This window comes from Rhea americana, unplaced genomic scaffold (assembly GCF_003343005.1).
Source record: "Rhea americana isolate MKP2758 unplaced genomic scaffold, rheAme1 scaffold_77, whole genome shotgun sequence".
Lineage (NCBI taxonomy): Eukaryota > Metazoa > Chordata > Aves > Rheiformes > Rheidae > Rhea > Rhea americana.
The window spans coordinates 1,927,371-1,952,863 of record NW_028186945.1 but is presented as its reverse complement, the minus strand read 5'-3'; the positions used below and the strand labels follow the sequence as shown (position 1 = coordinate 1,952,863).

The window sequence follows — 25,493 nt, the reverse complement described above, 5'->3', positions numbered from 1 at the left end:
AAAAAAAAAAAAAAAAAAAAAAAAAACCTCAAAAAATCCACACAACTAAAGAGCTGCTATACTTGTTACTCCAGCCCCCAGCACAGTCCAGGTTTAAACAAATAAACGAATCAGATGATGAAGTATTCAGGTTGCAAGGAACTTCAGAATATCATCTATTCTAGCCTCATGCTCAAAGCACATGACATCCACTGTTCTCCCTTTATCTACAGAYACAGTCATTATACAAAGCAATCAGGTTGGTCAAGTATGATTTACCTTTGCCAAATCCRTGCTGACTCTTTCCAAACAACTTTTTCTCCCTTTATGTGCCAGGATTGGCTTTTAAGTGCCACTCCGAGACCTTCTCCATGATTTTCCCAAGGACCAAAGTGAGGCTGACTGGATTATCCTTCTTGCCTTTTCTGAAGATGGGTGCAGCATCTGCAACATCCTGCCATCAAAGAGGAATTCTACAACATTTCAAAGATGACAGACAGCAGCAATGACATCAGTCAGCTCTCTCAGCACCCTCAAACATATCCCATCTGATCCTACAGATTTTCTCACATAATTCCTCACTCAATCCTCTTCTACTACTAGCAATTCCTCTCTTCCTTGAAGTTTGCCTCCAGGCACAAAAGCCTAGAAGACTTCATTCAGCTGTGGGCCTTTTTTTTTTTTTTTTTTTTTTTTTTTCTTTTTTTTTTTTTTTTTTTTTTTTTTTTTCCCCTCCTGTGCTTATTCTTTTACTGTTCATGCAGTGGCAGAAGTTCTTCCAGTTGCCTTTGAATTACCTTGCCAATTTCTACTCTAGCTGAGCTTTGGCTTTCCTAACACCCTCTCTGCATGTCCTAACATTTCCACMTACCTCCTTCATAGTTTGTCCTCACTCCCATGTCCTTTGCAGGTATCAGTCATGAGTACCTTGTTTAGCTAAGCCAGTCTCTTGACACTTCTCTCCACCCCTGGCTGAGTACTGGAATGGACCATTCTTGTATTTGTAGGAGACTATTCTTAAAGACCTGCCAGGCTACCACCTACCAGTTCCTCAAATAAGACAAGACTATTCTCTTGATATCCAAGATCTGTGCTCTGCTACTTGCCCTCCTCACTTTGCACAGATGATAGCAACACAGAGATAAAGGATTATTGCTGTTCTCCTTAATCCATTATTATTATTATTATTATTATTTTAAGTGAACTACTGTTAAAATACAGCCACCTGAAATTTGGCAGAATACCTGTTGGAAGACCAAATTATACAAGCCAATTTTTTGAAGATATATTTATCAATAAATACTATCCTTCAGAAAACATAGTTAATAAATGTATTTTAATCAAAGCACTACATTAGACCACAGAAATTTAGGAAAAAAAACAATGTAAAATACCAACTCATAGTTAAATTCAAGCAGCGGTAACYACTCAAAAAGAAAAGTCAGTATTTCTTCCTCAGTAGTTCAGCTATTCTAGTCCCTTACTTCATATCGCCATTCAATAGTGTATCTGTCATAGGGATGCAAATTAAACTGGGGATGTACAGTGAAAAATGTTAAATATCCCAAAATACTATCTTGATATACCTGTGACATTTAGAAATAATTCATAAATTACTTCAGGAGCTACATAAATGTAATCATCTCAAGGTAACAAAATATGCAATAACTACTTAACACTGGAGAAAAATTATTAAATCTTTATAACTCTAAAGTAAAGAACTTGGGTCAGGCACCAAAGCAAATAATCTCACTTGCTCTAAAATCATTATGAGATCTTTAATGAGAGGAACAGGTGGGGAAAACAATTCTAATCCTGTTTAATATTCTCTTCAGAAAGCTGCCCAGATAAATATAAAAATCTTCAAACCCTTCTAGCCAAGACAGCTTAAYAGCTCAATTTCTTACAGTTCAGCTAACAAATTTTTTGAAGTTTGGAATGTCTAGAAATACTTCTATCTATTTCTATGTTTTTATCATTAATCAACGCATTTATGCAGTAAATTCCTTATTTGTACTTTATTTGCACACTGCATGTCTTGATTACAAGGAGCAGTGAAAATTAAAAAAATGCTGGTAGCTACAAACGTGCAGCACCCGAGCGCCACCTACAGGATGAAAACAAATGTTAAAGGAGTATTTTTTAATTAGTAGGCTAGAAGATTGTTCACTTAGAAGCATTCAGCTGATCATCTCCAGCCACTGACATTCTACAAAGTGGACATAATGCTGGTGAATTCAATTCCTATTATAATGATGGCAAATGCTTCCTTTATCTACATATATTTCTTCACTTAACCATCTGTTTATACTTTCAAATTTAGTTTTAACATTTCCAAAAGCAACAGACATGTGGAATCTCTCTAACAACTTGCCAGAGTAAGTGGGAAATTCTTTTTCTCCTGAGGTTTCCTATCTAATACGAAATTGGAAAGCCTCTCAAATTATTTTTTAAGAACATACACAAAAGGTTCAAAYGCATACTGGGATCACTAAATCTAACTCCACCATTCTGAGTTCTCCACGTATGACAGCATTTAGAAGAACTGGTGCCTGGGATCTCAGTACTACGAATTTGAGAAGGTGTCTATTGTTTCCATACTGTTTCTCTGAAACAGATGTGCAAACCTGACTTCCCAAATGGATTTTGTATTAAAAGAAACAAAAGATACAAATGAATACAGATTTGTTGAAAGAGTTATCCTTATTAAAAAGACATTACTTTGAAAAAATATTATTAAAAATTCAATTATCCTATTTGCAGATTTAAATTTCTGATGAGGTGAACAATTTTGATAGATATCAGATGTTCCTTGGCCCTCTGACATGTTACTCAACATTCTCCTTCAAACTATGCCTAGTGGATCCAACTTTTGTTTGATATTCACACCTCCTACATCTTTGTCTGCTCTGATCAACACCATTTGGATCACAGTGGGTGGTAAAGTCCCCTGAGAATATTATCAATCACCTCCAGTGTACTTACAAAACAGATCACTATTTTAGATAATGAAATGGTCTGCAAATAGTGGGCTGCTTAATCTTATTTTATCTCATCAGACTTTAAAGTTAATACCTATTCAGATCAAACAAGGTTATGTCTTTGATTTTCATGTCAGAGGATGTCAGACTATCATCTGGAAAGTAACAGATTCCAGAAGCTGATGTTACTTGTGATACTAAGTGGTGGCTCAGAGGGCTATAGCTCCCAACTGCTAAAACTGGATCTAATAAATAAAGCCCTCTTCTGAGGTAAAACAGCCCATAACTCTACTGCTACTGTTCTGTAAGACTGAAATAACCACAAACATACAACACGCACCTTTAGATGAACAACCAACAGCTTATGGAACATCTACACAAATGTCTCTGAAAATGTGAGAAATATCACGCAAGCTTGGACATAAAATCTCTCACATATTCCAAAGCATATGCTCAGATTTGYGTCCCCTTCATGCCGCAAACTTGCTGTTACACCTTAACAAGTTTGGTTCTGGTAGCCRTCCATGAAAAACCCCAGTGGACAGTTACACAGATGGTTGAGCAGACCGTTGGACAGATGGGTATTAAGTACATACAGAGTCAAACGTCCTATTCTAAAGATTTTGTTTGGCTTCCCTATACTTGAGGATACTGTTTAAGAAAAAAAACCCAAAACTTTCCATGGAGAATTTTTTCATTTCTGTGTTTTTCCCCTTCAGTCTGATAGCTATCTAACATCGATCTTTCTCCAAAGTCCACCATACAAGAACCTAAACTAGATCATTCATAATTGTTCACAAATTTGAAAGACTGACACACTTTTATTCAGACTTGTGTCCATGATCAAGGACAGAACATGGACCCTAAAAAGGTTCTATTTTTTCTATATAGGTCAGTATTATGTATAGGACAGTATTATGTTTAATACTTAATACTATGTTATGTGCAGAGTGCAGGATTAATCTATCACTGAAGGCATAGTATTGCAAAGCAGGAACTATTKCTTCCTGCAGTCAGAAAACTGCTTCAGCACAATGTTCCAGCAAGATCTGAGACAGAAAACTACCTGATGTATCCTTGCCCCACACGCTGACATGATCATTTTTACTGACACAAAATAATTTTTCATGCAGTTTATTACAGGGCTTTTCCATAGATTTTGATCCTAGGACTAAAAATCAGCTTTTAAGATCTAAGTTACCCATCACCCTCCTTGATTTCAGTATACTTTGCTGTGCACAGCTGGTTCACAGGAGAGACAGCACAGCCAYCCACTTCCAAAGCAGCAACATAGCACAATATCAAAAGATGGTAGAAAGGAAAACAGTGGATAGATTTTAAAGGATGTCTTGCATATATCTTCTGAAACAACACCTGGTTATATCTAGCATAGCCATCAAGACAGAGGTGATTCAAATTATGAGGAGACCAAGTATCTTCCCTCTGATTAATATATTTTACTCACCAGATGTCTCCAGGCTCTTCAAATCCACACAAAAAAAGCAGGACCTTTTAAATTTCATATCATGCAACTCAGTTGCACTTACAGGGAAAAAAAGAATGAGTAACAGAAAGCCAGTGCTCAGGAAACTGAGTTTTATACTCATGTACATAACACAACAAAATTCTATGAAGAGATTAGATTTACATACAGGCCCAGAAGTAATGAGTTACCAATTCACGGATCTGGCTACATAYATCTTGCTGACTTCATACAARTAAAATAAAATAAGGTTGGTTCCATTCAGAGCAGACTGCTATGGGAGAGAGTCTAAGATAGMCAGAGCATACCCAGAATTTACTATATGCAAAGTCTGAATAATTATCAAGCAATTACTTATGACCACTGCACAAAACTGAAGTACGAATTCTAAATTACTTTTTCGATGCTTCCTCCCCAACAGCCAAGCAAATTTCACTGAATAAGTAAATTCACATGTTAAGTTTCATAACTGCAAAGACTATTAACTGTTCAGTAACTTCTGGGGTCCACTTTTATTAAAATATTGAGAAATAATTCATAGTAAATTTGACATCAGCCCACTACCCAAACACATACCTGTAGAATGTTTTTATGCTAATATGAATATTGTCAAGAATAAATTACTGAACCAKCACTGGAAGCAAGACTGTCTAACACAAGATTCCAAGGAGGCTGATTAACTCACCGGAAATTGAGAGCTAATCAGTACAAAGCTTCACTAAGGCTGGCATAGCTATACTGCATGGCTGGAACCTAAGTTGTTATCCCTGTAAAGAACTGTATAATGCTACAGAAACAGAATAATTTGTCTAAAGCTAGTTTAATTAGCTCAATATAGTGTTACACTGTTAAATRTGGACATACATCAACCCTCCAAGAACAGTCCTTCGCTAGTTTTTGAACGCTATGTATCAGTTGCAGTGTTGAGTAACTGGTATGCTGTTAAGAATGATTGCTGTGTTAAACAAGACTTTCACAGGTGACTAGGAAGCCTTTACTTTCTGAAAGACTGAATGATAGATGAACATATGTTCCTTATCTAAAGAATTTGCAAAACTCAGAATTACAGCTGTATAGAAAGATGAAATAAAGAATGATATATACCGTTCAAACCCTACATACTTTTCATAGGGAGAATAAAAAGTCCCATAAAAGTTAATCAGTAATCTTTCAGATAGTATAACAAAAATGTAACTTACCTCTAAATTTAAACTGCTAAATGAAACAAAGAAATGGAAAAGTAATAGACACTTTCATCTGGGGGGTGGGGGGRTAGAATAATTTTAGTGTAATACTATCACTGCAGTAAACTACATGATAGAAGTGAATAGAAAATCTTCCTGTAAACAAGGTGAATTAAAAAAAAAAAGATACTTACCTACGACTAGTTGTTTTCTTTTCTGCCTTAGTTTCCTCCTCTTGAAGTGGCAATTTAACAGTTTCATTTGTATCGATTTTCAACTTCTTYGCAATGCGTTCTTTCATTTGAAATCTCTCATTGCTAGCGACTTCACCTTCTACACTATCAGTATCTTCATTATGTTCATCTTCCTCCTTCATTGATTTAAAATTAGAAAATTGCTGGTTTAGCTTTTTTTTAACTACAGAATTTTGAATATGAAAACTTTTCCTTACAAAGATTAACTTTCAAAAAATGTTAAGTTCTTTTTTAACTGTCTTAAAACAAATTTTTCAAAAAAAAATCTCCTTATTTGCTTTAGAGGAAACACACAAATTAGAAACATAGTAGTATTTTTTCATACATAAATTACATCTTTTTTGTATCACTTAGACAACTCCATAAAAAACCCTCCTAGGTCTTAGACCAAATAACAATGCTGTACCCATCTGATCATTGTTTCCGGGTGCTATTTTTGATCAAGGCAATACATAAAATACTTCTTTAATTTTCCATTAAAAAATAAGTCCTCACTACAAATATCCTACTACAGGACTATTATACAATCATGATGCGACAGAAAAGGTTTCCTTGTCAGTCTCTGGGAGGGAATTTACAAATGCCACATTGTTTGAAAGAGGTGGTGAGAACCTGTTAAAAATATATATATATATTTTGCTACAGAGATGCTATGTTTCCCAGCCTGACAAAGGAAGGCAGAAGAGGATAAAACCACCTCAGTTCAAAGATGATTGGGAGGGACAAATAAATTATTCCTCTCAGCAACACAGCGACAACCTGACTGGACCAAAGGATCTAAGCTTGACTCCTGCTCATCAAAGCTTCCCTGAAGAAGGAAGTCTGCATGAATCTTCCTGGATGGAAAGAGGCAAACTCAGACAAAAATCAGATTGCCAGCACTTTGTATTTATTTTGGGGTGGTGCTAATTAGCCAAAGAGACAGCATAAAATGCTAAGTGATGGCAATCTTAACCCCATGCAAAGATGTGACGGTCATAGAAACGGTACTCAAGAGGACCGTAAAAAACTCCAGGAGAGCCAGGATGTCAAGACATGGAAAGCAACACTCTGAAGAGCATATACACATTTTTGGTGTGACTTACAGGTGGGAGGAGAATCATGATGTCCATGTCCATATGTATGAAAAGAAAAAAATATGAGAAAAAAAAGCAGCAAGCAGCACAGCTTGGGAAGGGAAGAAAAAAAAATAAATCAAGAGCTGGATTTCAGATATCGATTTTGAGTCATTGTTTAGGAATCTTCAGAGTACCAGGCTTAGATATTAATTTATACAACAGAGGGCTATTTGAATATCTGAAAAATGRCCAGCTAAATGTATTTCTCAGAAGGATTCTCAGAACCCTTCCAACATATAAATACTCCTGTACAGCAAGAATTACAAAGCAGGAAGTACAAGAACCTAAACTCTAAACTACGTTTTGTGGCTAGAAATACAATACACAGAAAACAGACTGGAAACCGACAGTTTTCATTTCTGCAAGATAATGGGACAGGTTGGGTCCTTCCTCTGGTTCCACAGGGCATGAATTAACAGTACAGTACCCATGCATCGCAGATAGATAAGGAAGACRGAATCCTTTCCAGCATTCACTTGGGGGAATGGGGGTTGTACTCCCAGCCAAAAAATACATCCCTGTCCTCTCAATAGCAACTCAATGGGCTATCCCCCAAGACCTATGGCCTTGGGGGGCCACATACTTCAACTACCAATTTTGTTCTGCACARTATATGACAATCTCTTGGTAACTAAAATAGTATCCACATTTGGTTGTTTGTCCACTGTATTACTACTTGCTTATTCACACATCTCGTGTTTGTCAGGGGTGAGAGTCTCCCTCAATACTATTTTTAGTGAGAAGTACTCGCTGAAAATTTCTTTTCCTTGGAGAAATCTTTCCAACAGGGTTTTCACTCATACAAAAGTTCCCCCTCAAAACCTAGAGTTTCATTACTATTTATGACAAATTTCATTAAGAGGGTTTTTTTTATTATAGATTTTTTCCCCCTAAAACATGGAACATGTTTTCCTAAACTTTTTTCTTTTTTTAATCATGGAAGCAGTACTTAGAAAAGTAGCATTTGTTTCCCCCACGATGATTTAATTCATACACAAGAAAAAAATAAAGATTTATTTATTTTAGAAAAAGTTACTGACCTCACTTGAGCCTCTTTCTTCACCTGCTACTTCACTAGAAGAAAAAAAATAACCATAACTACTTTGAAGTACTAGAGAAAGATTATAGTAGTATTTAAAACAAACAAAAACACACCAAAAAACAGTACTTGAATTAAAAATTCTATTCAGTTACCTACTTGAAATTTCAGTCAATGCAGTCATATATAACATGCTCACCTTCATCCTAAGAGTATCAGTTAGTAATATTTTATATCATTTCTAACTGCAAGTGTTTAAAAATCACAGGATAAAACATAAGGAAAACTCTATGCTGTCATATAGTAGATAAATTCTGTTATTAAGCATAGCTTGAGCTACCCAGACAAACCAGTGTCTCTGTAAGAWAAAATATTACTATTATTATTATTACGATAATTATTTAACCTTAAACCAAGTATCTTGGTTCAAGAAAGTATGACTGAGCATGTAGATACAAGATTATGGGGCAGTCATGGAAATTAATTTGGATAAAAACGTAGACAAACAAGCGTTATGACAGTGTATATGTGCAATATCTTACAAGAGTAAGTACCAAAAAAATAAGTAACAGTAAGATACTCACATCAGACAAAATACACAACAAATGAGCATACCATCATGTTTTTTTGACTATCATTTGCACTGGGCTGAAGTAAAACAATACAACTCCCCAGACAAACTTAACCCTGCTAAGACAGATGTTTTTGATCTCATATGCAAGCAGTCCCTAGTGTTTCATTGCAAATACTCTGCATTTAGGGAARCCTTCTTTATATACATGCACTGTACTGATAACTAGGCTTAACATCAACATCTTCATTTGTTACATATMCACGGTTTAGTGTACTAGAAAGGAATCTATGTGAAGAAAACATACTAATGTTAACCTATCTACCATTAGTTGTCACAAACTAATAATAAAGACCCTTRAGGATTTTTCTATCACAAGAAAATAAAAAAAATAAAAAGTTACGGTAGAGAAACAAAGAAAGGAACATTGAAAGAGTCCCAGAAGCCAAGGCTTTGAGATATACTCTAATCCATCAATAAATAGCCAAAGCCACCGAAGAAATAATAAATTTGCTGGAACCAATAATGGCATTAATTTATTTTAGAAAATGAATCCAGAAAACTGTCCTGTTTCTTAGTAGAAGATTATAATAAAAAAAAAATCTTTAAGAAAGTATTAAAGAAAGATTTTGGAGGCATCAGGTTTATGATTCTGATGACTGTACTGACCAAATGATTAGATGCTTTAATAAAATGTAAAATAAATAGATGCCTGGAAATAATGATCTAACTGGGATTTATAATATGGCTTCTGTAAAAGGAACTGCCTTTCCAACTTCTAAGAGTTTTCTGAAGGGCCTAAATGTGGGTCATCAGCTTGATATATTATATTTGGACCTGCACAGAGTGTCTAATCAAAAATTTTCAAGGAAACTAAGCATCCCCTGGGTGATGGGAATGAAAAAACAATGAATCCTTGCAATGCAGGGRGATCACTAGTGGTGCTCCACAGGAGTCTGTGCTGTGCCTTGGGCTGGTCAAACTCATTAACAAAGAGAGTAAGCAGCCAGGTTGCTGTGTTTCTTGATAGTATGAAGTTACTTAGGATAGAAAGAACAAGAGAAGACCGAACAATTGCAGGACTTGAGTGACAAGTCAGCAAAATGGCAGGTGAAATTTGAAGTAGATAACAGTGAAATTATGCACATGTGGAAAAAGGATCCCACATACAGAACAAAGAGCTCTGAACCGACCACCACCAATCATGAATAAATTCTTGGAGTTTACAGGATACTTTCTAACAAACTCTCTCATTTTAGTACTCAACAGTGATTAAAAGAGCAAATTAGAAGCTCAAGGGAGGTTTAATTAAGAAGGAAACAGAACAAAACAGACTATGTTTATGCAAGTCCATAAATCTATGATTCACCCATACCTTTAATACATAGTGTAGATCTCAAAAAACAAGGATATTTTAGAACAGAAAAGGGTTCACAGAGGAGCAGCAGTAATAATCAAAGTTACAGAACAACTTCTATATGAGGAAAAGTTGAGTAGGCTTTAGCAGTTCAGRCTGGAAAAGAATGGCTTAAGAAGGGACAATGGAAGAGGCAGATGGACAGGGACTGACTGCTCACTGTCTCTTCCAACAGAAGAATTAGAAGTTACCAGAGGCTAGCAACAGACAGGTTCAGAAAAAAAAAAAAAGGAGGTACTTCTTCCTGCAACAGACAGTACACCCATGGAACTTCTTACAGAAGGATGCTGTAAATACAAAAAACATGACATGGGTTCAAGAGGAGACTGAGTGAGTACTTTGAAGAGAGATCTAGATTATTAAACATACGTACTACATATATCAAACTAACAGTCCCCTTAGATGAACGTAGTTGGAGGCTGGGAGACTAGTCAAGGAAGCATCATGTCTTCCCCACTCTTATTCCTCCTCAGGCATCCACTAATGGCCACTATCTATGACAGCCTAACGGTTTAGAGGGACATTCAGTCCCTAGCACGGTCATTCTCACTTTCTCAGAGAGTGACTGACAAACAATGAGTACACATGATACTAATCAGATCTAACATTCTGAAAGTAAATCTGGTTTGGAAATTGAAAATTATGTATTAACCTTTTGACAGCAGGAACTGAGCTTAGGTGGGGATCATCCTTCAGTAGGTCATGACTACTTTTACTTTTTCCCTTCATGCTCTGTTTAAAAAAAAAAAAAAGAAGAAGAAAAAAAGGTGTTACAAACATCAGTGTTTTAGAGAGTGGATAGTGAAAAGAGGTAATGGTAAGAAAAAGATAAATTATTTTCACTATTTTTAGCCTAAACTGTGAGCACAAACACTTCTAATAGCAGAGGAACAGAGAAAGCTCTTTTTTTTCTTATGTCACTGTTTCCAGAAAGAAGAGTATCAAGTTGATTCTATAGATTTACACCTCTTTCAGGAATAACAATACAGATAATTCTAAGATGGAGGAGGAGGGAAAGRAGGAGACTGTCCTATTATCACAGTCATTAAACATCATAAAGATACCAGGTGCAACATGTATCTACCTGAGCAAATGAAGAGGTAAGACCTGACTTTCCAATGTGGTATACAGTAACTCAGTAATAACTTGTTCAAAAGTAGTACTTATCACTGGATGGGACATAATTGCACTTAAAGATATGTTCTACTTAGGTATTTTTAAACCAAAAAGCAAGTATTTGGTATGAAAGGGAAGAACAAAGCAACAGAATGAGATGCAATACTAAAACACAGACACGTGYGTCAAGAAAAGAAGGGCAACAGTATGTTGTTAAGGTAAACAAGTACAGTTAATCTGAACGGGTAAGTCAAAACAAGAAACAACATTAGTTAAAACCATTGTGACAAACTCCTGATATAACTCTGACTGATATCTCACTATATCATTATGCCTCATTGCATTCACTGCTTTCTTTCTTATTTTACCATAAATCCCTAGGGCTGAAGACTACCTTTCAGTTATGTTGGTACAGGATCAAGARCAATGTTGTCTGATTGCTAACCAAAGCAGCTAGTACCTGAACCATATATTTAAGCTAAAAAGCATACAGCCTTAGAGAAATCACTTGGATAGCAGCAGAAATGAGGATGACAACTTGCCAAAGCAGTTTATTTAACCTATCTTATTTGAGTGGCAAAGTCAGGTTAGGAAATGTTAGAGCAAAGACTATCTAAGCAACCCTAGCTATGTGAACCTGTACAATTCATACTTGTGTAACATTTAATTATACGTTAATGCACTATTTTCCCATACTATCACTAACTTATTCAGGGCACAAGATAGATACGTAAGAAAATGTGGTTAAGAATACACTGACAATTAATAATTTGACATACATCAAATTTCGAGCATTTAATRCAACTATCACATCCCACTCCTGTAATTAAGGAGGTGAAGGAAAAATATAATACATACCACCTCAATGAATTCTAAACACTAGAAATAGCTCCAAACTATTAAGCGTAAAACATTATGTTTAAGGAAATATAAAAATTATCATGTAGTAACTGAAGTCACATCCAAAATTAGAGAAGTTAAGAACTTCTGCTTACCTACATGTCAAAATAGTAGAATTGTGAAAACTAAAGTAATTCCTGATATTAATACTTAAAGCTCAGAAACTAATGAACAAGACTAAAAACTTTAAAGCTTTTTACAACATGTGAAACAGTTAATTTTAAGCTGAAAAGAAAAAAAAGGAAGGATTAAGTACATTACCTGACTAACTCTATTAACTTCTTCTTCCTCTTCTTCAGCTTCTTCTCCAAAGGAAAGCAGGTTAAAATTTCTTTAAAAGAAAACACATTTTCTATAAACTCTTTAAACACAATTTTATCAATAATCCAATCCAATAAACTTTAAACGTTACTTTCACATTGTACATTATTTTTTTCTTCTAAATGTACCTACTTCAGATTATAACAAGTTATTTGCAATAAAATATCAGTATCTAGACAGTATTTAGATGTTTCTATCCTCTTCCAAGAGGGAACAATCAGTATAGGCAAGCATCACTTAGAAAGTATGAATGTGTTAAGAGGGAATATAATGAAATCTACCCTCGTTGAATCTTGCCGTGCCTGACAGTGCAGAACTTTTTTTTTTGGTTTTTGCTTTTTTCAATACAGCAACATTCAAGTACAAATACAACAGTACAGTTCAGAAAGGCATCAAATGCACATGTATTTACATAATGTAATTAATAACAATAATGATCTTTAAGTTCTTTCAAAATTTTTTAACTATGTTAGATATACTTACGCAGCATAGATATAGTTTATATTTMCTAATACTTTTCATTATATGTTTTTAACCACCAAATTTAATTYACAAGAACTGAAATTTCTCATGTTAAATGCCTGCCTTTTGCYAAGCATTTTAGTGGGAGAGAAGGGGCAGCTGATAAAGTAAATTCAAAATCTCGAACAGCTGATCTATGATCAAGTTACAAGTATCCCATAAGTTCTGTATCACCTCAGTCACAAAAGAATGATTGCATATTCCTGTCCACAGAAAAATGGCTTAAGCTACTGCATTTTACCTCCCTCTGCAGTAAACCATACATAATAATTATCGTGGGTCAGCTGATGCACAGTAACTGTTTCAGTTAAAGAAACTAGATTTTTCTGATCTCTGAAGAGACAGAGAAGGAGGTTGTTTTGCTAACATTWGGTTTTAACCAGTGCACAAGAATGTTTTCTTACGTTTCAAAAGTAGAAAGAGAAAATAAGTAAGCTATAAAATAAAGTTGAAAAAAAATTAGCCACTGCTTATATTTACTTTGTGCCTTTCGATTTGGACTTTTTAGTTTCTTCTTCTTGTTTATCCTTCTTCAGCTTTCTATTTGCTCTTGGAACGATGTCCTCAAATGGATTAAACAAAACCTATTAAAAAATTAGTATTTTAGACATATCTTTAACAGGCATTGTGTTGTAATTAAATGGTTGAATATTTTAAATCAGCATATACAAAGACATGTATATCGTAGTTACAAACAAACATGCAAGTTTTCACATTAGAATGCAGCTGTCTGAAAACTGCGAAGAAACAAAAAATCCTTAAGTTGCAGATTTCAAAACAGAACATATCTACCTCACTACTTCTTATTTTGTGGGGACTAAGTGGTCTCTCTTCCTTGTCAACTTCTACTTCAGCCAGTCGCAACATGTTATAGATTGTATCCCCTGTAACCTGATAGAGGAAATATTGTAAGCATGTAAGATTTTTAAAAGGCAATAGGTAAAGGAAACAACTTTTTTAAAAATTCAACAGTAGATTTGAAAACGTTAGCATAGTATTTTTGAGAGCGTGAGAATGGAAAGAGTAAGAGTGTCAAATTCTTAATGGGAGCTGTGAAAGAGGAAAATAAAAGCACTGGAATGTAGAAATAAGTTGATTTAATTCTTTCAAATAAACCATCATAGTGGCAAATCCACCTTGTGGTTTTCATTTTCCTGATTCTTCTTGGATGACTGTAATTTACAAATGGAATTCTATTAAAATGTTACTATTATTGAAATGATATATAAGACACAGTCATAAAATTTTCATTAAAGGAAGCACAACAGTAAATATAATTTAGAAGAAAACCAACAGCAATGAAGATACTTATAGAAACTACCAATAGAAAMATTCTTATCAGATATGGGAAACAAAGAGAACAGAGACAGACTAAAATGTAGTGAAATAAATTTCAAATGTATACAGCAGAAAAACAATGCTAAAATAGCCTTTGAATAAAGAGATACATATAATTGCTTCTGCCAAACTCAAATTGGGGTTCTAGCCTATGTAGCAGACCTTTCCAAAGATTGTATGCTTGTTGTTAAGTTCATCTGCACGACCCAACGTAAAGAAAAACTGACTGCCATTATCATGGGGTCCAGCATTTGCCATAGCAACGAGTCCTCTTCGATTAAATCGCAATCGTGAGTGGAACTCATCCTGCCAAAGAAGAAAGACAAAGGAATATGATTTAAATATATAAATATGTAAAATTTAAATACACATTTAAATTTAAATACTTAACTGTAGTTTTTCCACTTCTTTAGCCAACTATATTTATATCAGTATACACACATACACAAAATAAGCTGTTAATTTTTTTTCCTGACGGTAATAAAGCTAAGAATTTCTAACATAATGCCAAGATTATATCTAATAGCTGCTATTCTCAATAGATTTTATTAAAAAAACACTAAGCAAACACTGAAGGAAAAATACTATTTCAATAATATAAACAAACATATGATTTAAGAAAAACTGTAATCTGTCTTTATAAAGATTGTTTTTCCAAGTATTGTCTAATTATTGATGTTATTCAGTATTTTTGTTAGAATTAACTCTCCTCYTACTATTAAATAGATGCTTCTCAAAGCAAGTAACTGCATCACATACATCTCTTGTAAATCCATCATTCTTGTTAGCTGCTACATTTAGGGACAAATCTTAATTCAGGTAAAATAACTGTAAGTTCAGTAACAGACTGCAATAATTCAATATTGAACAAGTATCATGATCCTAAAAAAGTTCTTCCTAGGTAAGACAGAATAGGACTACTTTCAAGAGAACGTGAATTGATGAGCAATATATTAATAGCATGGTAGTATCACATTTTTAAACACTGCAATACTGAAGTATTTTAAGCAGTAGTGCTACTACAGTATTGAAAATATTTGTTTTGCGCTCTGCTTAGGTAACCAACCCCTCCACAAACCTCAAGATGTATTACAAGCATGAGTCTACTCTAGCAGTAGGAGAAATGGAAGGCCCAGAGGTGGCTTCATTCAGTAACTGAATGTCTTCCCCACCACGTCTGAAACAAAGCAATCAAGTAGAACAGAACACAGGGTGTGTATGCATGGGTGGCTTTGCTTGTGATCTGAAGCTCCTGGTCAAGAAATGAGCTGTGCCAGTATCAACAATTCAAATGAATGCATACACAACATTCAGGAATCCTTGCTAACTGAGATATAAATACACATAAATAACATATATTTCTCAGTCTGACACATATAAACACCTACTCTTAGTTCTTTCCCTCCCTTCTTTTTTGTGCAGTTCATGCTAATAAGGTTAAATATTTATAACATCACAAGAGCTAGATTTAAGAACTCTGAATACAAAAATGCACATTCAGAAATACTGAAGCAAYATGTCAAAGCAATTAGTGTATGCAACTAGTGTCACATTTCTAACGTGAGTTTTGCTTTTTTGCAACCTAACTTACTAGGAAGGCCAGCTGATAGGGAACAACCAAAAACTAACACACAAGATAAAGATATCTACCTTGAAAGGAGCTCCATAGATTGAATCTCCACCTGACCCAGTACCTGTGGGATCACCACCTTGCACTATAAAACCAGGCACAACTCTGTGAAATATTGTGTTATTGTAATACTCTAAAGAAAAAAAGAGAAAAGAAAAAAAGGATATTAAATAGATTTAAATGGTCTCAAATTTATGCTTCAATAAGTATAGGCAGAGCTATCCAGTGACTGGAAACTGAGAAAACAAGTACTGTAACTGGGTTCTACTCCTTCCATCGTGTTCCCTCCTCTTCCACTATCTTGCTTGGTGTGACTGTATCTCACCTATAAATTATGATGGATGACATTTATGACAAAGTTGTGGTGTGTCATACATTTCTGCTGCTAATGGCACTGTACATCATTGATAAGATGATAGTGATGAGTTTCTTTCTTTCCAGTATTATCACTAGAATGACAGTCTCACTATTTACCGATTTAAAAGGAGAGCTAAATCTACCACACTTTGTCCCAGCTAACATTTCCTGTGTATAGTTATCCTACCCATAGACTAAATGGTTAATATGTTCATTGACCAACATGGAACACAGATGTCACCACTTTCACCTGCATTGTATCCAAGCTGATGATTTTCACAGAATTAAATATATGGGATATTTTCCTCCATAGGTTACTCCTCTCTGTTCACTATACATCAGATAAGATCAAAGGAAAACAAAAGGAACCAAAATTTAACTCTATATATTTTTGCCATATATTTCTTGCATGTATTTCCATTTTTTGTGGGTATTTTTGTTTTTGTTTTTTTTTTAATCTACAACATGCTGCAAAACAAAGCAAGATCTACAAATGTTACAGCACAGCCAGGTGTCTTCATGGATGGGTCATACCCTAGGGAACTTACAAGGGAAATACTCAAATTTATCACAAAAAAAAAAAGTGCGTGTGATTCTACACAGCAGTCAGACAAATTCAGAAAGGATATGCTTTAACCTTGAGGGTAACTGTTAAGACTTGCCAATGGCTGAGCTGCCTTACTTTTGCAAAAAAATCTCAACATCAAGATTAGATTTAAGAAATTAACTAAACAAGAAACAGACGTGATTTTTGCTAGAGGCACAAATCCCAGACTGCTATTTTTCATAAACAGAGGAAGGCTAAAAGAACTCTTAGCCACTCCATAAATGCATAAATGGGATAACAGCAGCCACCAGAAAACACAGAACGGCAAAAAGTCCTTCATATATTCTTGGTATGGTTTCCCAATAGAGAACTTCTCATTCTGGCTTCCACTATTTCAATGATAAGCACTGCAGACTTTCAGTCACCACAAAACTACAGCAAAAGAAACATTAAAAGCGCTCATGAACAAATGAAAAAGTAATAAGGATGATAATAAAAAGAGTAGCTTTTCAGACAATGTCCAATTTTTGCACCATTTCCATTCCATACATTCATTAAAGAAGTTATATTTCATAGTGACTTGCCAAAGTAAGCCTTTCTAAATCTTTGATGTACAGCTTTTCAGTAAATACTATGTCTACTAGATTTGAGAAGAACATCTAAAATTTTTATATTTTTTTCATTCATGTTCTTTTTACAAGACCTTGAGGAATATTCTCTTTCTGGATACTATTTATTATTTTCATAGAATCACAGAAGGGGTAAGGTTGGAAGGGACCTCTGGAGATCATCTAGTCCAACCTCCCTGCTTAGCAGGGTCACCTAGAGCATGTTAGACAGGGTTGCATCCAGGCGGGCCTTGAAGATCTCTAGAGAAGGAGACTCCATAACCTCTGTGGGCAACCTGGTCCAGTGCTCCGTCACTCTCACAGTGAAGAAATTCCCCCTCATGTTCAGGCGGAATTGTCTGTGCTTCAATTTCTGCCCACTGCCTCTTGTCCTGTCACATGGGACAACTGAAAAGAGTTCGTCCCTGTCCACTTGACACCCTCCCTTCAGGTACTTGTAYACTGGTAAGATCCTCCCTCAGTCTTCTCTTCCCCAGGCTGAAGAGGCCCAGCTCTCGCAGCCATTCCTCATAGGGCAGATGCTCCAGCCCTCTGATCATCTTTGTAGCCCTACACTGGACTCTCTCCAGTAGCTCCATGTCTCTCTTGGACTGGGGAGCCCAGAACTGGAYRCAGTACTCAAGATGAAGCCTCACCAGGGCTGAGGAGAGGGGCAGGATCACCTCCCTCGACCTGCTGGCATCACTCTTCCCAATGCACCCCAGGAGACCAYTGGCTTTCTTGGCCACAAGGGCACATTGCTGGCTCATGGTCAGCTCGTCATTCACCAGCACTCCCAGGTCCTTCTCTGCAGAGCTGCTCTCCAGAGGGTCAGCCGCAGCTTGTACTGGTGCCTAGGGTTATTTTTCCCTAGGTGCAGGACTTAGCACTTSCCCTTGTTGAACCTCATGAGGTTCCTCTCTGCCCAACTCTCCAGCCTGTCCAGGTCTCTCTGAATGGCAGCACAATGCTCAGGTGTATCAGCCACTCCTCCCAGCTTGGTAATATCAGCAAAAAATGCTGAGGGTGTACTCTGTCCCTTCATCTATGTCATTGATGAAGAAGTTGAACAGGATGGGACCCAGTACTGAGCCCTGGGGGACTGCATTAGCCACAGGCCTCCAACTAGACTCCCTGCCACTGATGACAACCCTCTGAGCTCTGCCTTTCAGCCAGTTCTCAATCCACTTTGCTGCCCATTTGTCTAACCTACACTTCCTGCGCTTATGTAGGAGGATGTTATGGGAGACAGCATCAAAAGCCTTGCTGAAGTCAAGGTAGACAACGTCCACTGCTCTGCCCTCATCTACCCAGCCAGTCATTCCATCACAGAAGGCTATCAGATTGGTTAAACAGCTTTTCCCCTTGGTGAATCCTTGCTGGCTACTCCTGATCACCTCCTTTTCCTCCATATGTCTGGAGATGACATCCAGAATGAGCTGTTCCATCACCTTTCCAGGGATGGAGGTGAGGCTGACCAGCCTACAGTTGCCTGGGTCCTCCTGCATACAAATGACATCACTTAACATAATAAGGTGAAAGCATAAATATGACCTCTATTTTACAAAAAAGGCACAAAGATATTAATATTGCACATGAAATAATTCTAGCAACTCCTATCCCAATTCAGTCACTACCTTCCATACAAAGCTGGATGAAATTTCGACATGCTTTTGGTGCTTCCTTTGACCACAATTCTATATCGATGTCTCCCGCTGTCGTCCTCAGCAAAACCTATAAAAACATAGATAAATACGTTATCAGTTTTCCCGCAACTTAATCGCCCACCAAAGCACACCACTACCGAGTTTTAAGAAGTACAGGTAGACTCTCGAGGTTGGTAACCGCGGCCGATCGGCACACGCACACGGAGCGGCCCCAGGGCGGCCGCCGGCGCCCCCGCCCGCCCGCTGCCGCCGCGCCGCGCGGGCAGCCCTCACCTTGCCGTTGGTGGGAGGCTCCTGGATGTAGATGTTGCTCATGGTCGGGAGAGGGGCGTCGCGCGAGCTCGCCGCCCGCCCCGGCGCCTCGCCGCCGAAACTGCGCTACCGCCGCGGGCCTGCCGCCATCTTGGGCGCTCCTACCCAGCCCGCGGAGGTGGGGAGGCGGCCGCCCAAGGCGGCGGCGAGGAGAAGGGGATAAGTCCGCGGTCAGAGCCACCACGCGGGCCGAGGAGCACCCGCTCGGCCCCGGGGGCACCCGCAAGCTCCTCCCGGAAGGTCACGTCCCGCGCCTTCACTCCTGCGCGGCGCGCGGGGGGCGCCGTCCTCCCTGCGAGTGGCACGGTCCTGGCGTGCGCCGCGCAAAGCCTTCCGGCGGGGAGCGCCGGCGGGGCGGGCGGAGCGGAGCGGGGCCGGGGAGGCTCCATGGCGCTGCCGGGTGAGGGCCGCGGGGCCGGGCGGAGAGCGGGGAAGGGGGCAGCTCCGCCTTGTTAGAAAATTCCGCGGCGGCGGCGTGTGGCTGCGTGTCGCAGTGTGCGGGGAGGGGAGGGGAGGCGGGTGGCAGCGTACCGCTGGGAGCGGTGTTCCTCTGCGCCCTTCTCTTCCGCGTCTTTCCGCTCGCCTCGGTGCGTTTGCAGGTGGCTTTTGCGTGAGAGGCGGTTTGCGGCGCATCTCCTCACAGCGTGGGGGCTGCGCGGGGAGAGGCGCTGCCGTGGCTTAGGAAGCTGCTTTTCTGATGCGGTCCTAGCTCTAAGAGCGGGAGGGAGGGGGAGGGAGCCCTTGGGGCTTCGGGTAGCGGATATTTATTTTTGACTTCCTTTGTGAATAGGCTTAGCTGACTAAAATTGGCCCGTTCTTCGTTGGTTTCTCCTGAGCCCCGTTTTACTGTGTCTGTCTAAGTAAACTGTGAGCTCACATCGGTATAGAAGGTGTCAGGTTTTCCCCAAATTTGCACTGTTCTGGTCCTCTTCCTGCAAAAGCTCTGTTGTCGTTTCCCTTATTCTCTTCGCTTTATTCTCTGTCTCCTTTCTCGCACTCATTAATTCTTCATATATTGATTGATTGTTGCCCGAGGTCAAGATGGCTTTGTTTAGACAGATTTTTTTTTTTTTGTCTTTTTTTGAGGAACGATTATTTATCTCTCTTTTAATTGCCTTCTTAGACAGTTCTTGCAATTAAAATATACATCACCTCAGCATTCCCAGTCATTGTCAACATGCACACATGCCAAGAATTTTTAAGTATGTTTGTGGTGCACAGTTATGGATTATTTAATTATTTCATGACTATTAACATGTCCATGCTGAAACTAAACAAATGCCTAAGTTTTCAGAGAACTGGAATAATAGTTAGAAGGTCAGAAAAAAAAATCAACTGAGGATTTGAGAGTTCTATTTTGTAACACCTAATTGATGAAACTTTCTCTTTCAGGTGGAAATAAGGATAACATCAGAGCAGGATGCAAGAAATGTGGCTACCGTAAGTCTGTAGTAAGCAATGTGAAGATGCATGTGATGCAGTGTTTCTTTCAGTTTATGATGTCTGAACTGCCTTTTGGAGGAAAGAAAACAAGTTTCTCCCTTCATTGCCCAGAGATGTCTCAGTTTAAGTTACCTTATTTGTTTTTCTTTTTTCCTACTCATTCTCTGGTCCCCCACACTTACTACTCCTTTCAAAAACCCTTGAGTTTCTCAGGGAAAACAATATGCTACTGTATTCATATATGCTTTATTTGCATACAGTTAAAGACTATGCTTTAAATTCAAAGTTTCCTGATATCTAGTTTAGTACTTACTGAGATGAATAGAACATCGTGCTTCTGAGCTGTTGTAGGAGTCTCTCTGTAAAACTTAAGCAGACATTTCTGCTCAAGTTATGTCTAATGCATGTTTTGAAATTAAAAATAGTTTAAAATTTGTATGATCTTCTATGCTAAAAAAAATCTACTTCATGCAGTCTGGATTTCAAGAAACTTTCTCTTACTTGCAAGTTCTCTAATCAATATTTATCTCGTGCTTTGCATTTTGCTGTCATCATAAAAGCATATTTGTGGCTATTCTCCTGCTGAACAGGGATTTGTCCTAGTGTAGAATTTAATTTTGTAATCTGTAAAGCATATTTTTGAACAATGAGGGGAAAAAAACCTGCTGTTTTGTAGTAAATTGTGTTGCACTTGTAATACAGGGATTTAAGTTATGTATTTATGAGCATTTTGTGGGGTGAAGGAAAAATAAAAGGTTGCTTGCTTCTTTCCGTGTAGACTTTCACTGTTCCAGAGCACTGGCACAGGTTGCCCACAGAGGTTATGGAGTCTCCTTCTCTGGAGATCTTCAAGGCCTGCCTGGATGCGACCCTGTCTAACATGCTCTAGGTGACCCTGTTGAGCAGGGAGGTTGGACTAGATGATCTCCAGAGGTCCCTTCTAACCTTACTGATTCTATGATTCTGTGATTTTTGCCTCCAACAAAATTTTTCAATGAGTTGCTTATGTGTAACGGTTCTTCCAAAAAAAAAAAAAATGGATATCTGTATAGATTTAGTGACTGATTTGTAGGTGAAATATCAGCACCTTTCTGGGGAGGAAACTTGTAGTCAAGTCACTCAACCCGTATTTATGTTCCTAAAAGCTCTGTCTTCAGGATGTAGGTTTTTTGATATGAAGCTGCTGAGTTTGTTTCAGTTGCTACGTGAATTTCTGTATTTTTAGCATAGTCTCTCCCAAACCATATCTTCAATTTGTTTTATTTTTCTCTAATTTTCAGTAGGTATATACAGCTGTGAGGTTTCTATTTCTGGTTGTGATTATTGAGACAAAACTTAGAACTAAAAACACAAATCAGGTAGTAGTTTGGTCAGTATTATATATAAGTTATTAAAGATAAATTATCTTATAAGGGAATAAAATTCTTGCATCTTGCTAGAGGGAGATAGAAAGAGTAATAACACACTTGCTCTAGTTTTTTAACTATTACACTCCTTGCTTTTAAATGCTTCTTCAGAAAAGGATCTGAGACAGTTTAAAAAAATAGAAAGCAAAGGTTGGATGAAATCTTTAAATTTACAGAAATATGAAGGGAGGTCATAAAGCACCATTAAATGGTGTTTGCACAGCCTCTCAAAGTTCTTCAATACTTTTCCAAAGTAAGCTTTCTTACTCCCCATTCATGGATCACAGTGTCATCTTTTCACTTACCAAACCGAGTAATACTAAAATGCATTTTTTCCTTAGCTTCTGATATTATTTGGTAACTTTTAACTTTTCTTTTGAATATTTGTTTTGTTCAGCTGGTCACCTGACATTTGAATGCCGAAACTTCCTCCGAGTGGATCCCCAAAGAGATATTGTTTTAGATGTTAGCAGCACTAGCAGTGAAGACAGTGAGGAAGAAGAACTACAAAGATTGCAAGCCCTGCGTGAAAAAAAGAGTATGTCTCCTAGGGGTCTTTTTGTTTTGCTTTGTTTTCTTCTAAGAGTAAATCACCTAGCGGTCTTCTGAAATACTGCAATGATCGTTTTATCCTTTTTGAAAATTACTATTAGTTGTTTTAATCAGTGCTTTAAAAGAAGGATTTTACTTCATATGCTCAGACTTCCGAGATTGATACACCTAAGTCTCTTTTTTTTAATTATTATAATTAATTTATTTTGTAGGAATTAATACTGTACCCATTTGGAATATCTCAAAAGACACTCTTAAATACAAAATATTGTAAGACTGGTAATAAGCAGCTGCTTAGAAGAAAATGATGTGGATGTTCTGAATTAATCCTTTGATTATTGCATATGGTTTAAACATCCTAAAGTTGATGGTAACTGTTAATGACAATTAAGAGAAGTGAGTTTCTCTCTACTCTCTAAGTAGTATTTTGCCTGAAAGAGCTAGTGAATTAAATCTGAACGTTCATATTTGGAGATATACTGTTCCCTGTGTGGAAGGTTTGAACATCATGTGTGTGTCAGAGAGAGAACAGGTGGGTTAATTAGGTACCAGGTGCTTGAGTTCATTTGAATTTAGATTTTGAAAAAACTTTTCCCTAAATATGAAGAGGAGGTTGCTCCACTGTAGCATGTTTTAAATGTACCAATCTAAAATGAATTTTCTTATTTTTTCTCCCACATGCTTGAAACTTCAAGTTTCGTTATGTCACTTTCATGTTTCAGACTYTACATTCAGTTCCTACCCAAGACGCTATTTAGGAGGGGGAAGGGATAAATAGACCCCCGTATTTTGCTGTAACACTTCAGAAGAGAATATCAGAGTGCTAAATTGGATCTCCAACAGTTCTTTCCTGGCATGAGTCTCTTTGGAAAAACTTGTTCCCATTTATTACATACTTTTGAATGTAGGGATGTAGGGTCTCTTTTGCCCTTAGACAAATTAAAGATGGGTATCTGCAGGTCTTCACTGGATTTTGTGATATTTTTGTCTATTATATTTTCTTTCTCAACATGTGGCTGCTATTAACTTTTAACAAGGATTTTAGGCTAATCTTATGCTATTGCTGAAACCATTCATTTACTGCTCATCTTAATTCAGAACTGAAATGTTTTGTAAATTGTAACTTTTTATCCACAGATTTAAATGAGGAAGAAGAAAAAAAGAAACAAAAAAGAAAAAGCAAAGAAAAACCAAAATTAAAGAGAGCAAGGAAGAGGTAATTCTTTCAACACACCTAATTGAATTTCAAAACAGAACTTTAGAAATATTCTATGTTGTTTATTTTTTTTTCTTCCAGAAAGCATTGTTTCTTTTGATCCAGTATGTTTTGCCAAGTACATCTTTGGTTTGAAAAGCTTCCTGTTTTCCACGGAGAACTTGTCTGTTTTTTTTTTTTTTTTTTTTTTTTTTTTTTGCCTGGCTGTGTGTAATGATTTGGACAGTAGGTTGGCAGTGTGGGTTTGTTGTGCTTCAGGACGTGGAGAGGTTCCACTTGGAGCATTTAGTGTGTGCTAAATCATAGAATCATAGAATTGGTAAGGTTGGAAGGCACCTCTGGAGATCATCTAGTCCAGCCCCACTGCTCAAGTAGGGTCACCTGGAGCATGTTAGACAGTCAAAGCCTGCCTGGATGCAACCCTATCTCCAGAGAAGGAGACTCCACAACCTCTCTGGGCAACCTGCTGCAGTGCTCCGTCACTCTCACAGGGAAGAAATTCCTCCTCACGTTCAGACGGAATTTCCTGTGCTTCAATTTCTGCACACTGCCTTTTGTCCTGTCACACAGGACAACTGAAAAGAGTTTGTCCCTGTCCCCTTGATATCCTCCCTTCAGGTATTTGTACACATTGACAAGATCCCCCCTCAGTCTTCTCTTCCCCAGGCTGAAGAGGCCCAGCTCTCGCAGCCATTCCTCATAGGGCAGATGCTCCAGCCCTCTGATCRTCTYTGTAGCCCTAYGCTGGACTCTCTYYAGTAGCTCCATGTCTCTCTTGTACTGGGGAGCCCAGAACTGGACATAGGACTCGAGATGAGGCCTCCCCAGGGCTGAGTAGAGGGGCAGGATCACCTSCCTYKACCTGCTGGCAACACTCTTCCCAGTGTACCCTGGGAGACCATTGGCCTTCTTGGCCRCAAGGGCACGTTGCTGGCTCAYGGTCAACTTGTCATCCACCAGCACTCCCAGGTCCTTCTCTGCAGACCTGCTCTCCAGAAGGTCAGCCCCCAGCTTGTACTGGTGCCTAGGGTTATTTGTCCCTCGGTGCAGGACTCTGCCCTTGCCCTTGTTGAACCTCATGAGGTTCCTCTCCGCCCAACTCTCCAGCCTGTCCAGGTCTCTCTGAATGGCAGCACAGCCCTCAGGTGTCTCAGCCACTCCTCCCAGCTTGGGATCATCAGCAAACTTGCTGAGGAGGCACTCCATCCCCTCATCCAGGTCACTGATGAAGAAATTGAACAGGATGGGACCCAGCACTAAGCCCTGGGGGACACCACTAGCCACAGGCCTCCAACTAGRCTCCACGCCACTGATGACAACTCTCTGAGCTCTGCCTTTCAGCCAGYTCTCAATCCACCTMACTGTCCACTCGTCTAACCCACACTTCCTGAGCTTCTCCAGGAGGATGTTATGGGAGACAGGGTTGAAAGCCTTGCTGAAGTCAAGGTACACAACGTCCCCTGCCCTTCCCTCATCTACCCAGCCAGTCATTCCATCATAGAAGGCTATCAGATTGGTTAAGCAGGATTTCC

General features: G+C 38.1%; 2 protein-coding genes across 2 annotated transcripts in view; one reads left to right on the top strand and one right to left on the bottom strand.

Moving 5' to 3' along the window:
- The window catches only part of CWC27 (CWC27 spliceosome associated cyclophilin), a 109,028-nt gene extending 89,386 nt beyond the window's left edge, over positions 1-19,642 (bottom strand). Inside the window, exons 1-10 of the mRNA XM_085322421.1 lie at positions 19,306-19,642; positions 19,003-19,099; positions 15,874-15,986; positions 14,386-14,529; positions 13,678-13,776; positions 13,366-13,469; positions 12,304-12,373; positions 10,679-10,758; positions 8,040-8,073; positions 5,822-5,997 (exon numbers count right to left, since the gene is read on the bottom strand). Coding sequence (XP_085178547.1) covers positions 5,822-5,997; positions 8,040-8,073; positions 10,679-10,758; positions 12,304-12,373; positions 13,366-13,469; positions 13,678-13,776; positions 14,386-14,529; positions 15,874-15,986; positions 19,003-19,099; positions 19,306-19,347 — 959 coding nt within the window. The 5' untranslated portion in view covers positions 19,348-19,642. The remainder of the gene's footprint in view (positions 1-5,821; positions 5,998-8,039; positions 8,074-10,678; positions 10,759-12,303; positions 12,374-13,365; positions 13,470-13,677; positions 13,777-14,385; positions 14,530-15,873; positions 15,987-19,002; positions 19,100-19,305) is intronic.
- A 19-nt stretch (positions 19,643-19,661) lies between these two features.
- Positions 19,662-25,493, top strand: part of SREK1IP1 (SREK1 interacting protein 1) — a 10,033-nt gene continuing 4,201 nt past the window's right edge. The window contains exons 1-4 of the mRNA XM_085322422.1: positions 19,662-19,744; positions 20,737-20,784; positions 22,591-22,731; positions 23,883-23,961. Of these exons, the coding sequence (XP_085178548.1) occupies positions 19,732-19,744; positions 20,737-20,784; positions 22,591-22,731; positions 23,883-23,961 (281 nt within the window). The 5' untranslated portion in view covers positions 19,662-19,731. The remainder of the gene's footprint in view (positions 19,745-20,736; positions 20,785-22,590; positions 22,732-23,882; positions 23,962-25,493) is intronic.